General features: G+C 31.2%; 1 protein-coding gene across 1 annotated transcript; it reads right to left on the bottom strand.

Annotated features, from left to right (window-relative positions):
* Positions 1 to 79: 79 nt before the first annotated feature.
* LOC111995676 (psbP domain-containing protein 7, chloroplastic) lies at positions 80 to 1,864 on the bottom strand. Its single transcript, XM_024027602.2, has 3 exons — positions 1,504 to 1,864; positions 923 to 1,145; positions 80 to 561 (listed from the first exon to the last, which is right to left on the bottom strand). The coding sequence occupies exons 1-3, from the start codon at positions 1,838 to 1,840 to the stop codon at positions 249 to 251; spliced, it is 873 nt and encodes a 290-aa protein (XP_023883370.2). The 5' UTR covers positions 1,841 to 1,864; the 3' UTR covers positions 80 to 248.
* Positions 1,865 to 15,151: the final 13,287 nt, after the last annotated feature.

Genomic DNA, 15,151 nt, shown 5'->3' with positions numbered 1-15,151 from the left:
TGTCACAAGTTTGAAGTCCAAACTGTGTTTCTTTAATAAGATTACTTTTATCTCCAATACAACAACTTCTCAGTCACAGTCATGGTCCTCATGCCATCTCCCAACCCACCTTGAAAAGAGGAAAGTACTGGGAAAAATAGTCATGGAAAGGTACAGGCAATGAGGACAGGTTGCAAGAAGTTTAAAAACATCCCTGTTATGGAAAAATTGCATGAAGAAACTGTAATGTTCTCCTATCCCCCTCATTATCAGGAGGTGAGACTAAATGAATGAGCAATTGTTTGGAAGTCTGATTTCACCTCTGGCCAAGCTGATTCTGGTGCCTGAGCATTCAAAGTAAATAGCCTACCACCACTAGAACAACAAACCGCGACATTATGCCGCCTAAATGAGGGGCTCTCAACTCTGAATTCAAGCTCATAGTATTTGACATTTTTTGTAGGATCTTCTCTTAAAATTGATTCTATCAATGTCCCCTTAACATCAGGGCGTTTGCTAGATCCTGTGATGGTCCGAACCACTGCTTCTCCCACCTCCTTTGGTCCTCCAAATGCCTCAATTCTATGAAGAGAGAGGTAAAGGATTAGTTCCAAATTCATGGGTCATTTTTTGGTCACATTTTACATAGTTCAGGCCCTTTAGAGCTTTCGTAACCAATGATTAACAACTAGATTTTGATTTGACAATGTTGCTCTAACTAGTAACTTATACTAATGGGACCATTTGTAATGGTATGAACATGTTAGTAAAGTTCAAATTTTGGGTGTGTAACACTGTACTTGCTAAGCAAAAATTGTCTCATTCATGTCAGAAATTTACTTGCACTGCACTAGGTATTTTTCTATAGTCCCAGAAATTAACCAATGCCAATTCGGTTCCTTATATTGAACTACAAAGTTAACCCAAAAATTGAAGTACTTACGAGAAGTCTTTAGAAACTGTAGACACAATGACACTAACATTGAGCTCGCCGCTTGTACCAGGCGGACCAAAGGCGACAACTGGTTCACTAATGCTCCGCCGCCGGTTGTTGGACTGGGCAGTACTTATTGGAGGTGGATCAAGTGCTCTTTCAAACTCTGTTTTCTCCACAGCTCTATACAACAGTGTTTGATCTCCAACCCATTTTGCTGGGTATATGAATTCTGTTCTTTGCAAAGCAAATACAAAATCAAAGTAGCATCAATATTTTTCTCTCCCCTTCTTTGGATAAAGAATTGTTTAATGTACCAATAGTACTATTATTTTGATAAAGACTATTAAGGAATATAAATACTTAATACACAAACACACATCATGATTACTAAGTACTAACACCATTTGAATCAAAGACCATTGACATTAATTCCACTCATTTTAATGTCATATTGATAATCGTTTTGAGAGAGTGAATAATCATATTGATGGTTATTTTCTTTGGCTTTAGAGACAAAACAAAGACTAAAACAAAATTACAAAAGAATTTTGACAACATTATAACATATGGCATTAGGACTTACTAACCAAATCCTTCATTTGTCTCAATGCAACGACTATAGCCTTTAATAGGATATAGCACATCCAGCTTAAGACCCCTCCCACTTTCCGGTGATAACCCAAGAAGAAAACTAGTTATGCCACCAAAATCTGCACCAATAGCCACTAGTGAAGCTGAGCCAACACCAACTAGTAGCCTCCGCCTAAATGTTGTTGCTAGTGGTGCAAATTGCTCCGCCGGAGACCTCCCTGGCCGGGTTTTAACCTCTTCAACACTCCCTTTCGAATCACCATTGGATTTTGTCATAAAAATCCGGTGAATATGTGCAATTTTGCATGCATTGTAGTACATTTGCAATGCCATTGTCTTTGCTACTAGCTATTTTGTTGGGGGGCATAGCTCATAATGTACATGGCACATGTTCCTCTATGTCGTGTACATGTCACATTTTAATGGACTACGTGGCTGACCAAAGGCAGTGTGCCACGTTGCACAATTTGGATGGTTTAGTCCATCTGAGGAAATTGAGGTAGTGTAGGGCTAGAATTTTTTTAGAGAAATTTGTGAGGTGGTCGAATTCTATTGGTGGTTCAAATGACTTTTACGTTGGAGACTGTCTAGGATATCTTAAACTCTTCTTACATCCTCAATATTCTGTGATAATGCTTATCTAGTTTTGGTGGCTCTCATTGTTTTTGGCTTAACGTTCTGGAACGACACCGTTTTCTTTCATCCCCACGGCCCCACAAATCATCTCTCTCTTTGGGTTAATATTTCGGACCCAATATATATATATATATCTCTTTGGTTTGGGTTAATACTTTTTTTTTTTGGGTAAAAAGGAGAATATATTAAGAACTACCCAAAGGAAACAACTGTTTGAGGAAGAATGCTCTCATAGTACATGCCAATAAAATCATAAAACAGAAGCGCAACAATGTCTGCATGCAGACTATCATAGATTAAAAAGTCTTGCTTGGTGACCGGACCTCTACAGGCTAGCGCATCGGCACACTTATTAGCTTCACGAAAGCAGTGCATAATCTTCACCTGTGGCACTTGGTTGGTAAGTTTTTGGGTTAATTGTTCCTAACATATATGAGGGTGCCCATATTACTTTAAGGCTTTAAGCATATGACTATTTGCTCATGTCCTTGTTCCACATACACGATAAATTTTTTTATTTTATAATGTGATAATTAGGGGTGGTGGGATTCAAATCCTAAATGAAATTTCAAGTTAAGATATACAAATTTAAATTTTGGTCACATACACAATATTTAATTGTTCACTATTCTGATTCTCAAAAAAAAAAAAAAAAAAAAAATTGTTCACTATTCTCACAATTCTTGCATATATTTTTCAACCTCCAAAGAATTATTAAGAGAAAAAAACATATTAGGATTAAGAGAAAGATAACTAAGCAGCAGATGGGTTATTCTTCATTTAATGCTCAATTGTGAATTGTGATTATGTATTTATGGAAGAATAGATTTAATCTAATTGGCCCACATGACACAAGATAATTAGCTAATTAATATCTCATGTGCTCTTATTAATATCACATTATCCATGGAGACTTTTGAATTTTAATTGACTCAATTAAGAATGTAATTAGTGACTCTGACCATGTATTTTTTAACTGGGTTCGTAGGGATGCTAGTCAGGCAAATCATCTTCTAGCCAATTGGCCCCTTAACCAGTCTTTGTTTGGTTCTTTTTGATTTGGGATTTGGCCCCCAAGTTATGATAATGTTATCTTAGCTGAGGCATTCCAGGCTATTGTATATGTTGTGGTTTAACAAAGTCTTTTATTTAGTCAAAAAGAAAAGAAAAGAAAGGACGTAACACTCATGTGATACCATTAGAAACATTTTGCAAGAGATTTCGGTATGGACATCCTCTTAAATTCCCATTATTTTTGGTATTATTCAACTCTTTTTATTTATCGCTCCTAGACTTTTTGTAAAATGGTTATCCCAATTCCCAAACAACCCTTTTTTTGAAGGCTACTTGAAACTTTAGAGGCATAAATGCACAACACACATGCGAGCATGTACACACACCATATATACATGCTCAACTCTTTTTATTTATCGCTCCTAGACCATTTGTAAAACAGTTATCCCAATTCCCAAACAACCCTTTTTTTGAAGGCTACTTGAAACTTTAGAGGCATAAATGCACAACACACATGCGAGCATGTACACACACCATATATACATGCTTACTCTAAAATCAAATTTGAATTACCAAAAAATTTATAGTTTACTATTAAATTTGGTCAAAGAGAAAATCAAAAAAAAAAAAAAAAATTCGGTCAAAGAGTTTTGTAACTTTATTGATATTAATCTCATATATATAATTATTGAATTATCAACATAAAATAATTCCAATCCTTTCATAAAATAAGATCTTTAATTTGAAAATATTAGTAATTGTGTTGGTTTGACCCAACCCATAACCCATAGACCAAGGATTGTTAGTTGAGTGATTGTAAGATTACTCATCCTAATAGTGAGTTAGAATTAGAAAACAAGTTAGAAGTTACTCATCCTATCTTTAAATACTCTTAAAAGTTAGAAAACAATTGACCAATCATCCTAATAGTGGGTTTATCCCTATTTATCTTTAAAATTCCTATATTTACAAGTTAGAAAACAGATTACCAAGAGAGAAATTGTGAGAATTTAACAAACATACAATTTTTGAGAGCTCTTTTAAGCAAGTCTTTTTTCACTAGAGACATCATCAAACATACCCTAAAATTCGAAGCATGAGAATTTCATAAGAGACTCTAGTAGCATCTCTAATGACGCTTTAAGAATTATAGAAGTCGTGTGGAGGAGTTCTAAAAGCAAGTAAGAAAAGATCTAGCAAGTGAGTAATCGACAGTTCCTATGAGCTATGTGAATATATAGCCCATCTTATACATATATTCAACAAAATCCCTCTCCCATGCTTTTTTTTTTTTTTTGTGTGGTAATATCCTTTTCCCATACTTGTTATAAGAACAGATCTATTTATGTTATGCTAGCACGTGTGGGACTTTGTTTTCCTCCATGAGATGTATTAAATTTCATATGTATGCCAATTTTTGCGTGTATCATATTGCTGCATTTTACTAAATTAATTTGGATGTTGGACTTTCGCTGTTTGATTTGGATAACAGTGGAATCAATATCATATTTATAAACATGGTGAAGGCAGATTCAAAGATCAATAAAGTAAAAAAGATGAGAGAAAGGTCTATATGTTTTTACTTTTTGAAAGGTATATCATACATATATGTTAACCCTAACATTGCTCTATTGTCAAATATATATGTTAAACCTTGATTGTAATTTGGAAAGAGCATATATGCAGATAAGAGTGCATTTGGATGAGTCCTGTTGAAGTATTCATTTGCTGCAATTATTATAGAGAATAAAGCTATTCTTCTAGCTTAAGGTCCGTTAAAATAGACTCAAAAACTTTGAAAAGCGCTCACAAAACCTGTGACCCAATTAAAGTGATTAGGGTCAAGGGATGGAGTTTCGATAATTCTCAAATTCAAACCAAAAAAAGGAATCAATATATACACAATATTTGTGAAGACTTCCTCATGTCACTTCCATGAGACTGCTACCCTTTTGTTTTATTTCTCCTCCCCCACTTGCTTTTTAAGGAACAAATCTTTGAGATGGAGCTCATAAATATCACTAAGTTTATAGACTTTGAGTTTTTCATCAAAATTTTTACACCTTGCCTTTTCTTTGTGTTATGATGGGTCCAAAAATGAGATCAATGGGTGACAGAGTAGTGTCAACTTTTTTTTAAAATTATTATTATTTTATTTATTTTAGAGAATCAGAGTGTGAACTATTTAGTGAAAAATTATGTGGCAATGACAAAATTGGATAAATATAGTATGGCAAAGCTAATGCAGCTTATTATACTGGGAACTAGTAACAAGCATCACTCTTCTTTTGGGTAATTATGTCGAGCATAACTCAAATAATTAATGTCTATTTGTTAGCGATAGTTTATTGGAAAAGTAATTCCGAGTCTCAAAATACAATATTCGAGTGGGTTTTGGACCTCTTGGTATGTGTCGTTTGTTACCTTTTGTTATTCTTCTATAATATTTTGGGAAATCTTAGAATACGGTTCTTCTTCTTAACTTCTTTTTGAAAATTTGATAAACAGTAATAATTTTCAAATGGGAATAATAGAATTTAGATCTTTTAGTGTTGGCTATCCATGACAAATATATTTTGTAATTTTGGGTTATGAGCATTAATTGGGTTGAAGAATGAAGTTTTTGATTCACTATGGTAGTCTGAAGATCTTAGTCAAGCTAAATCCCATGATCAGTAGAGTGAAACTGGACTTTGGAATGTTTAACTTTAAGAGGGAGATTGCAACAAAATATTTGACTTTGACTAATTGACTTGAGAAACTTAGTTAGTCTTTAGCTAGAAGAACAATGAATGTATGATTTTTATATGATTTGTAGATGATGGGCGAATCAACAAATATTTGACTTTTGCAACCAGGAATATTGTCAAGACAAGGCTTCACAATAAAATTTGATTAGAAGCTCTTTGATTTTGCATATTAAGAGGGAGATTTGAGATTGCAACAAAATTTATTGCATGATCAGCCATAAATAATTTTTGGGATTCAAATTAACATTGATTTCCATTTATATAGGTGATTGGATTGAAATGCATAATTATTGTTCTATTTGAATCTTAGTATATTTCTTGTTCTTGAGAGGCAAAAGTTTGTTGTTTCATGCTGTGACTCCTCTTAATATGAAATTCCAGTTTTGTCAATTTTTTTTGTTGTTGAGGAAATTCCTGTTTTGTCATTGATTGCACTCAAATTTGTAACATTAGTTTCATTTAATATTATTTTTATCACTAGAAATATATTTTCACATAATATAATCTCAATTTTTGAGATGATTAAATATGATTACATGAAGCTTAATAAAACATTATCCGAATTTTTAGTCAGTGGTTAGGGTCTTGGTGTAGAGTAAGCATTGTTCTCACTTCTCAGATTCTCGAATGGTTTTTTTTTTTTTTTTTTTTTTTTTTTGTTTTTTTTTTGTCACTAAAAATATATTTTTACGTTATATGATCTCAATTTTAATGATGATTAAACACGATTGCATGAAGCTTAGTAAAACACTATCCAAATTTGTATTCAATGGTTATAGTCTTGGTGTAAAATAGGCATTGCGCTCAAATTTAGTAAGCAACCATATATCACTGGTTTGGTTTTATATATATTATTATTGTTGTCTCTAACTTCTTGGCGGGATTGAAGTTGAGTTCAAATCTTCTGTTTCACTTTTTATGCTCCACTTTATACTCCACCAACAAATACTTGCCACATGTTCACATAGTATTTAATTAATTAGGTGAACATGTGGCAAGTATTTGTTGGTGGAGTATAGAATACAACATGAAAAGTGGAACAGAAAATTTGGACGATTAAAGTTACGTTATAGTTTAACTTACAAGTTATAAACTTACAATCTTACATAAGGAAGCATATATATATATATATATATATGGATCCCCACTTGGGTTCCTCAGAGGCCCGTATATAAGCCTAAAAGACATAGATTTGTCACAATTGGTTTTTCCTCTTACCCATTTTGTTCTTGGGGGTAGCTTTATAAGCATTTAAAAAAAAAAAAATGAAGTTGTAAAATGGAATCATTTACACTACAATGGCCAGCTTGCTGACTTCATTACTTGCATTGTGCTTAACAATAATTAAAAATCTACTACAGCCCAAATTAATGGAAATGGGCCTCCACTTTTTCTCTTTTGTCCTTTTGGCATTTGGTTTTGTAGTTGCGCGTCAGAGAGTGTGGTTTTTCTCCTCCTCTCAACTTAGCAATCGCAAAATGCAGTTCTTCAGATTTTAGAATTGGGCTTCGCAAAGGTCGGCTGTCCACATTAGTTTAAGCTGGGCCTTATCGATGTTGATCTGGTGTCTGTCTAAAGCTGACTTATCAAACTATCAAACTTAAACTGGGCTTAATGAAATTAGGATATCTAATAATCCAAACCTAGGATTTTGTGAGATTAGTATTCAAAATTCACCGAGTATGCATTAAAAAACACACACACACACCAAAGAGGGGGTGGGAGAGTGGGGTTAATGCTCAAGTGAACATCTCATATTGTGTGTGTTCGTTGCAATCCTCTTATGATTTAGGCTGTACATTACAAATGCTCTAATGGTTTTTAGATGAATAGGTAAGTGTTAATTTTGACACTAAATTCGACAGGATAATGTTTTTCTTCAAAATTCTTCAAATTTTCCATAAATTTTTCTATTAGATGTGAATTTTGAAAATGTAATTGTTGATTTGCATATTCTTATTATATCCTCCATGTTTGTAAAATTTCAAGAAATCAAAGATCAATAACTATACTATCAATCATATGTTTAAATTTCAAAGTTTTTGTGATTTAAAATTTGCAATAAAAAATAATTTTATTGATCAAATAGTAAATAACATCCAATTTGAATGAAATTTTACATATGTGTTAAGAATATAAAAAATATGTAATTTAACAGTTAAATTTTCAAAATTGACATTCAATAAAAACGATATGGGAAATCTAAAGGGTGTCTCTCCAAATTAGTTTGGAGAGAAACCTTTTCCAATTAGACATTGGGGGGATTGACATTAAAATTTAACATTAAATTATAGTATTAATTTTAAAATTTTGCAAACATATCCCTATAATACTAAATAAGAAATAGGTTTGAACAACAATGCATGGTGGAGGCAAATTACCTTCATGTTAAGTGAGCTTAATTTCATCCTAAAACAAAATTTTAAAACTTTTAAGCATTTATTTATTTATTTTAAAGTTACAATTTTACTTTTGTACAATATAAAAAAAAGATGTAAATAAGTTCATCTAAACCTAAAATTTTAGAAGTGCAATTTCTGGAAAGGGACAGGGTTGGTTGGTTTTTTTTGGTATACTTACTCTCAAGTGGTTTTTCTTTTTCCACCACTGGAATAACTGGCCATTAGTCGTAGATATCAATTTAAGCACCGGTTGTTGATTTTATCAAACCTAACATAGTCTGCGCGTCAATACTTGGGCTTTATATAATCAGAAGTTGGGCTTGCATTCATCTCTGACTTGTTGGATTGGATCCTTGTTCCAGATGATAGAGATGGGTATGGGCCCTTTCTTCCCTTTATTATGTGTGTGTGTATCCAACTATCCTGATTTCTTGTTTCCCTTGCTCTGCTTAATATCTATGCATCTTTCTTCTTTGTTATTTAATGTAAAAGGTATTATCCAGCCAAAAACAAAAATAAAAACTATTTTTTTTTTATTATTAATGTGAAAATAATACTCACTTGCCATTGAAAAAAAAAATCATTACTCCTTGTGGGATTTATATTCGGTGTAATAATTTATAATTTAATGTGAGAGAAAAATGTCAAAAAAATAAAGAGGTAAAAAATTAGAAATTAAAAGATTTTTTAATTTTAATTTTAATTTTTTATCCAAGGACTAAGATCAAAAGTGCTTTTAATCTTAGCCCTTCAATGTGGTGTTACATAGTGCAATAACCTTAGCTACAGCACAAGATCTCAATTCTTCCTTGTGAACTTAAAAACAAAACACATAAATGTCCCCCACCCCAAGCAAAAATAGGTAAATTGTAACAATTTTTTTTTTTTCTGAGAAAAAATTTGTAACTATCTATCATAAATTATATGGTTTATTTATTTATTTAAAGAATGAAATTATCAGCTTATTTGTAACATGTACCATATATTTCAAACTTTTAAAATTAACATCCTATTTGGAGAGTATTTTACAATACTACTCCCCATCTAAATTATTTAGAGTTCAAATTAGTTGTGCACCTTATAATACTCTCATAATTTTGTGTGGAGTAACCTGTGTTTTGATTGGAGGGAAGTTTTCAAAAATAAAATCCCTTTTAAAGTTAAAATGTGTAAATCACCCTAAGTATCCAACCCAAGTACATTAATTCCATTGTCTTAAACATGAAACACCCAAATACTCTTAAAAACTTTACCAAACCCAATAACCTAGTTACTTTATTTTATTTTTATTTTTACTAAGGTACATGAAGAGCCTCACTCTAGCTCATTGTTTAACCAAAAATAAAATAAAAAAAATAAAACCCAAACCTCCAAAGTACAAATAGAAATGAAACAGAGTAAACAATAACATGGATTTAGCATTTACGAGGGAGGTTGGACTTCAACTTGCCTGAACTTTGTGTGACATATTAAGGTATGTCATTTAAGCTTTATGACATACTTTAATATGACAATATTTTTGTGGGTTCTAGTTAACTTAAATTGTAAAGTTCCTGATAATTGAATAAGAAATCTGAAGTTCAATCTCCGCCTAATCTCAAAACTTATTGGTATCTTAGTTTGATGAGAAACTTTCTAAAAAAAAAAAATGACAATATTTTTTTTATAATAATACTCTCTTTTTCCGTTGTGGTTGGTCCATATAAGATTTGTATTAATTTACTGTGACACTTATTTGTTTTGTGAGTAGAAGAACACCATAGATCTCAAAAAAAAAAAAAAAAAAAAAAAAAACTCCATTAATAGGGTTAGAAGTTAGAACACGCATCACTATGTAGTTGAACTTCCATGTCCTTGTTTGAATTAGTCTTTTTTTCTTTTTTGATAATCTTGTTTGTATTAGTCATTGAAGTTGACTTTATTGGTGAAATATATGACAAAGACTTAGTGATTTTTAATGTGGACCGAAGAATGAAGTGATGCAACTTTAATGTGCAAGTTGTCCAACCATCAAGAAGGTTTATTTGATTGATGCCTCAATTACCTACAAGTTGTTCACATCTTAGAATTTATTTCGAAAAGTATTATGTTTATAATATTTTCACAACAAATTTCAAATTATAAGTCATTAGTGAGTAAAAAAGTAATTTAAATAATTATAATTAATAACAACTTATCAATTACTATTTATAATTTATTATAAAAATGTTGTAAACGAATCATTTTCCATTCGCTTTTACTTCTTATTTTTCACTTATTAATGCGCCAAGGCAACCCTTATTTTCTTAATTGTGAAAAGTGCAACCACCTACAGGGTACAGATAAACTTGCCGCCTCTCGAGTCTCTATCTTACTTTTCCCTTTAAATATTGAGGAAATATAGGAATGCATGATTACAAAATATTGAATATTGATGCATGCCCTGGGCCCTAGCAGCGACCAGCCATTCCAGAAAGAAAAACCCCAAGTGGAACAACAAAATCAGGGACGGACGCAGGATTTTAAGTTAGGGGGGCCGGAGATAAGCGAAAAAAAAAAAAATTCAAACGCACATCCATATAGTCACTGGCGGAGCCAAGAAATTTTCTTAGAATGAGCAAGTTAGTTATGCTACATTGTGTTAATAGGTTAAGCCTACATTGGCTCAAAATGCAAAAAACTCAAGTTAATTTGGCCCAAATTATGGCCAAAATTAAATTACTTTATTTCACAAACTAACTTTAAGTAAACTTGTGCCTACATTTTTTTCACTGTACTAAATTATTTGTACTTAGGTTAATAGGTTTGAACTTACCTTTTTACATTTTAGAGCTTTTCTAAGGATAAAAAATTGATTAATAGGTATGAAATTTTGAAGATTTATACAATAATTTTTGTTAAAAAAAAGTGTGAGCAATGAAGTGCAAATTACTATTTAAGTGCAATTAGATCAAATCAAACAATTAAAAAATTATTTGTCCTCCTACTATTATCAGATATAAATAGATAATCTAATATTCTAATATAAACCACATTATTATATATTATATTATTATTATTATAAATAGATTTATACAATATATATTTTTTTAAGGTTTTCATGGGCTTTTGAAAACTCTTGGGCTGGCTGGCGGGGGGGCCTGAACTAAAAACCAAGGGGGGCCCAAGCTAAAAACCAAGGAGCCCAAACCTTTTTTTTAAAAATTTTACATACAAAATTTTTTTTTTTTTGGACCCGGGGGGGGCCCGGGCCCCCTTTGCCCTGCACCTGGGTCCGTCCCTGAACAAAATTTAAAAAAAAAAATTAAAATTAAAATTACCAAAATAAAATAAAATAAAAAATAAAGATGCGTATGTGATGGGGAGTGGGTACGTTGCACGTACATGCATGTCCTTTTAAGAGAATCTTTCTAATTAGTGCTGGAAGTTTGAGTGCTTGACTAATTTAATCATCTCTAGAAGTTTCACAACTAAATTGAAATTTGAAAAAAAAAATAAGGTAGCATATTATCTTATTGTCAGTAACAACTTATTTAGTCGAAATTGAAATTTTTTTACTGAAAGTATTATAAATAAAATTAAAAAATATCTAAAATAGTACAGTGAGACTTATAAATAATACCAAAAAGTGTACTGAGATCTATAAATAGTAGCAAAAATAAATTAAATAATAAAAAATTGACTTTTTATGCTAATGTCAAATGCACATTAAATAGAGTTTTGATATAGCTTTTATATTAGAATTCATTTTTCTCTCCCTTTGTGTACATGTGTTTGTTAAAAAAAAAAAAAAAATTTGGATATTATAATAAGCTCATGGGCCAACCCCATCCATGGTGTACACAAAAACAAATAAAAAAAATTTCATATTTGATTGATGTAATTGATTGTTAGTGGTATAAATAGAAAAAGTAATTTCGGTGAGTTAAAATAAAAACCAATAGGGAACGTATTAACTCAACTATTATAAAAATTATTGTGATTTGTGTGTGTGTGGGGGGTAGCCTTACTTGTTTGGAGATCCGACAAACAACACGTGGTATGCAAGGACTAAACCAAAACCAATAATAAACAAAGCTATATGTAGGCCAAAACAAAGGTGTTGTTCCAACTTCCAATTCAAGTAGAAACAAAAGTGATGTGCGCGCAAAGTCAAAGTCTGGCTTGATTTAAGTCAAGCCACACGCCCAGAAATGAGAACATCCCTTGAAAAAAAAAAAAATAGAATATATATTAACACCAAAAGCAAATGACTCTAAAATTCATATACGTGGCCCCACTCCCCTAAAAAATATACAAGCTAACCATTAAAATTTGAAAATGAATAACAAGAAAAATAATTAAAAAAAAAGGTGCATATTCAGACAATAAAAAAACATCTTTTGACAAATCATAAATTCAGTCTATACAAAAATAATAACAATAAATCGATTACAAATTTTAACAAAACAAATTACAAAAACCTAATAACTTTTATACAATTTCTCTTACTCATTTGAGAGCTCTATGCCTCTCTCAAATGACTCTACCTTCATTTCTCTTACTCATTTGAGAGCTCTATGCCTCTCTCAAATGACTCTACCTTCATAGAAGGTTTTATTTTTTGTCGATGTGTCAATTATCTGCAAGTTGGTCACAACTTTGAATTTGTTTTAAAAAATATTATGTTTGATTATAACATTTTCACAACAAATCTTAATTGGTAGGTTGTTATTGATGGATAAAAAAATAATTTTTCTTAGTATTTCCCATTTAATGGGCTAGGACAACATTATTTTCTTAATGTGAAAGGGCAACCATCTACAAGCTGGTTTATCCAGCAAAAATTAAAAAAAAAGGAGTTCACGACGTCACATTAGTCGGCTTTTTGATTTTTGATTATTATTATTATTATTTTTAATTTGGGGGTTTATGTTTGTATTTTGAACTGTACTGTAATGCTGTTATCTTAGAAGAGTATTACTTGTATCGAGCCAACAAAAAAAAAAAGTGATCTATTCTATTTCCCAAAATTATGTTTATAGTTTTGAGTAATGCTAAACGTATGTAGAAGTTTCACTACTTTTTCTCGAAATTTTATGGAGATGACAAATTTTAATTGGTACAAAATTGCTTCCATATGAATTTATAACCAATCAAAATAATGCAGGCTCAAAACTTTGTGTAATTGACTCTTACTATATTTTTTTTCCCGGACGGAACGCTATAGCGCATTCTCTTGCTATAAGGGTAATTATTTCTTCCAATCTATCGAAAATATACCAACAGACATTCTTTATGTTGTTCAGGCCGATTTGGCCTCTTTGATTGAATGAAATTGATGCCTTTCTTCTCAAAAGGAAAAAAACAAAAAAGCAATTGGCTTATATATATATATATATATATTTTTTTTTTTGGGTGAAAAGTTAATTAATTAATTTTTAAGATTGGCCAAATTATAATTATATTTATAAAAGGGGAGATTTTAAAAACCTCGTAGAAAATGAATTTAATAAACTAAATAAGAAAAATAATCTATATTACCTTAAAAGAAAATCTAGGATTTTATTTATTTATTTATTTTTTACCTTAAAGTTTGGGATTGTTTCATTTTAACTCTTTAATTTTTAAAATTTTTATTTTGGTCATTTATGATTGATTTTGTTTTTATATTGGTGGTGTCCATTTCTATTATTACTCTAGTGAGACCTGGTTATATGAGTGATGGGTTCTAATGGTTGTTTTGTATTTGACACTTAACATTTAAAATAAATAATTAAAAAGAATCAAGCCCGAATTTCCAAAATATAATAAAAATGAAATATAATTAACAATCAACTTTTACCATGAATAATTGGGAGCAAAGTTGGACTTTTTTTAAAATATTTTTTTTTAATACAAGATATAATTTTTATTATAGTATAATCTAAGTATATATGTGTGTAAAATTCCATCTTGAAGACTTGAACCCTGACCCTTGCTTTAATATGTTTAATACTTTTTATTTTTATTAATGTGAGAATAGTATTCACTTGCCATTGAACAAACATAAAAAAATACAAAAATCAGTACTCCTTTGTGGGATTTAAATCCAGTGTAATAGCTTATAATTTGACATATGAGAGAGAAATGTTAAAACAACAAAGCGATAAGAAGGCAGAAGTTATTAGGTTTATTTATTTTTTTATGCAAGGACTAAGATCAAAAGCATTTTTAATCTTAGCCCTTCAATGTGATGTTGCATAGTGCAATAACTTGTTCAACGGATTGAAAACTTTTGCTTTATGGTGTAATGCCGAGGCACCAACGGTGTTGGAAAAAAAGTAGAGGCTCTCATACCATGTGAATTATTGTAAAAATGGTTGGCCAATAAGTATATTATTATTATTATAAACTCTATAGTTTATTATTATAAACTATAGAGTTTAATTAGGCTGAGTAGGTAAGGAGAACAACACTTTGGTTAGTAAGGTGGATAATATATATATATATATATATAGGCACATGTATAGTGTTAGGGATATGGTCCTAACCTAAACTCCTAATTATCTTTTCAAGGATTCTTAAGCTGCATCGGATTGGTGTGTGTTCCCACTTAGTATTTGCGATGATGTACCTATCATGTGGTATTTGTGAATTGCTTGGTGCACGTACGAGATGTCATTATAGTTATTGTGTGAGATGAAAAGTGTTTTTCTTTGTGTGCTTCATTAGACAGCTATAATCTGGCAATAAGGCTCTGCCCATGGTCAAGCAGCCAGTGCTTACTGCGACGTGGCAGCCATGGACGGCCTGGTTAGTTACACTTACATGCGAATGGACAGTCAGTTACTGTTAAAAGAGACCAGAGAAATAATGCAGTAATTTTCCAGAAATAACATATA

This window comes from Quercus suber, unplaced genomic scaffold, assembly GCF_002906115.3.
Source record: "Quercus suber isolate HL8 unplaced genomic scaffold, Cork oak 2.0 scaffold_785, whole genome shotgun sequence".
NCBI lineage: Eukaryota > Viridiplantae > Streptophyta > Magnoliopsida > Fagales > Fagaceae > Quercus > Quercus suber.
Note: the sequence above shows the minus strand (reverse complement) of the source record. Positions and strands in the feature narration are given on the sequence as shown.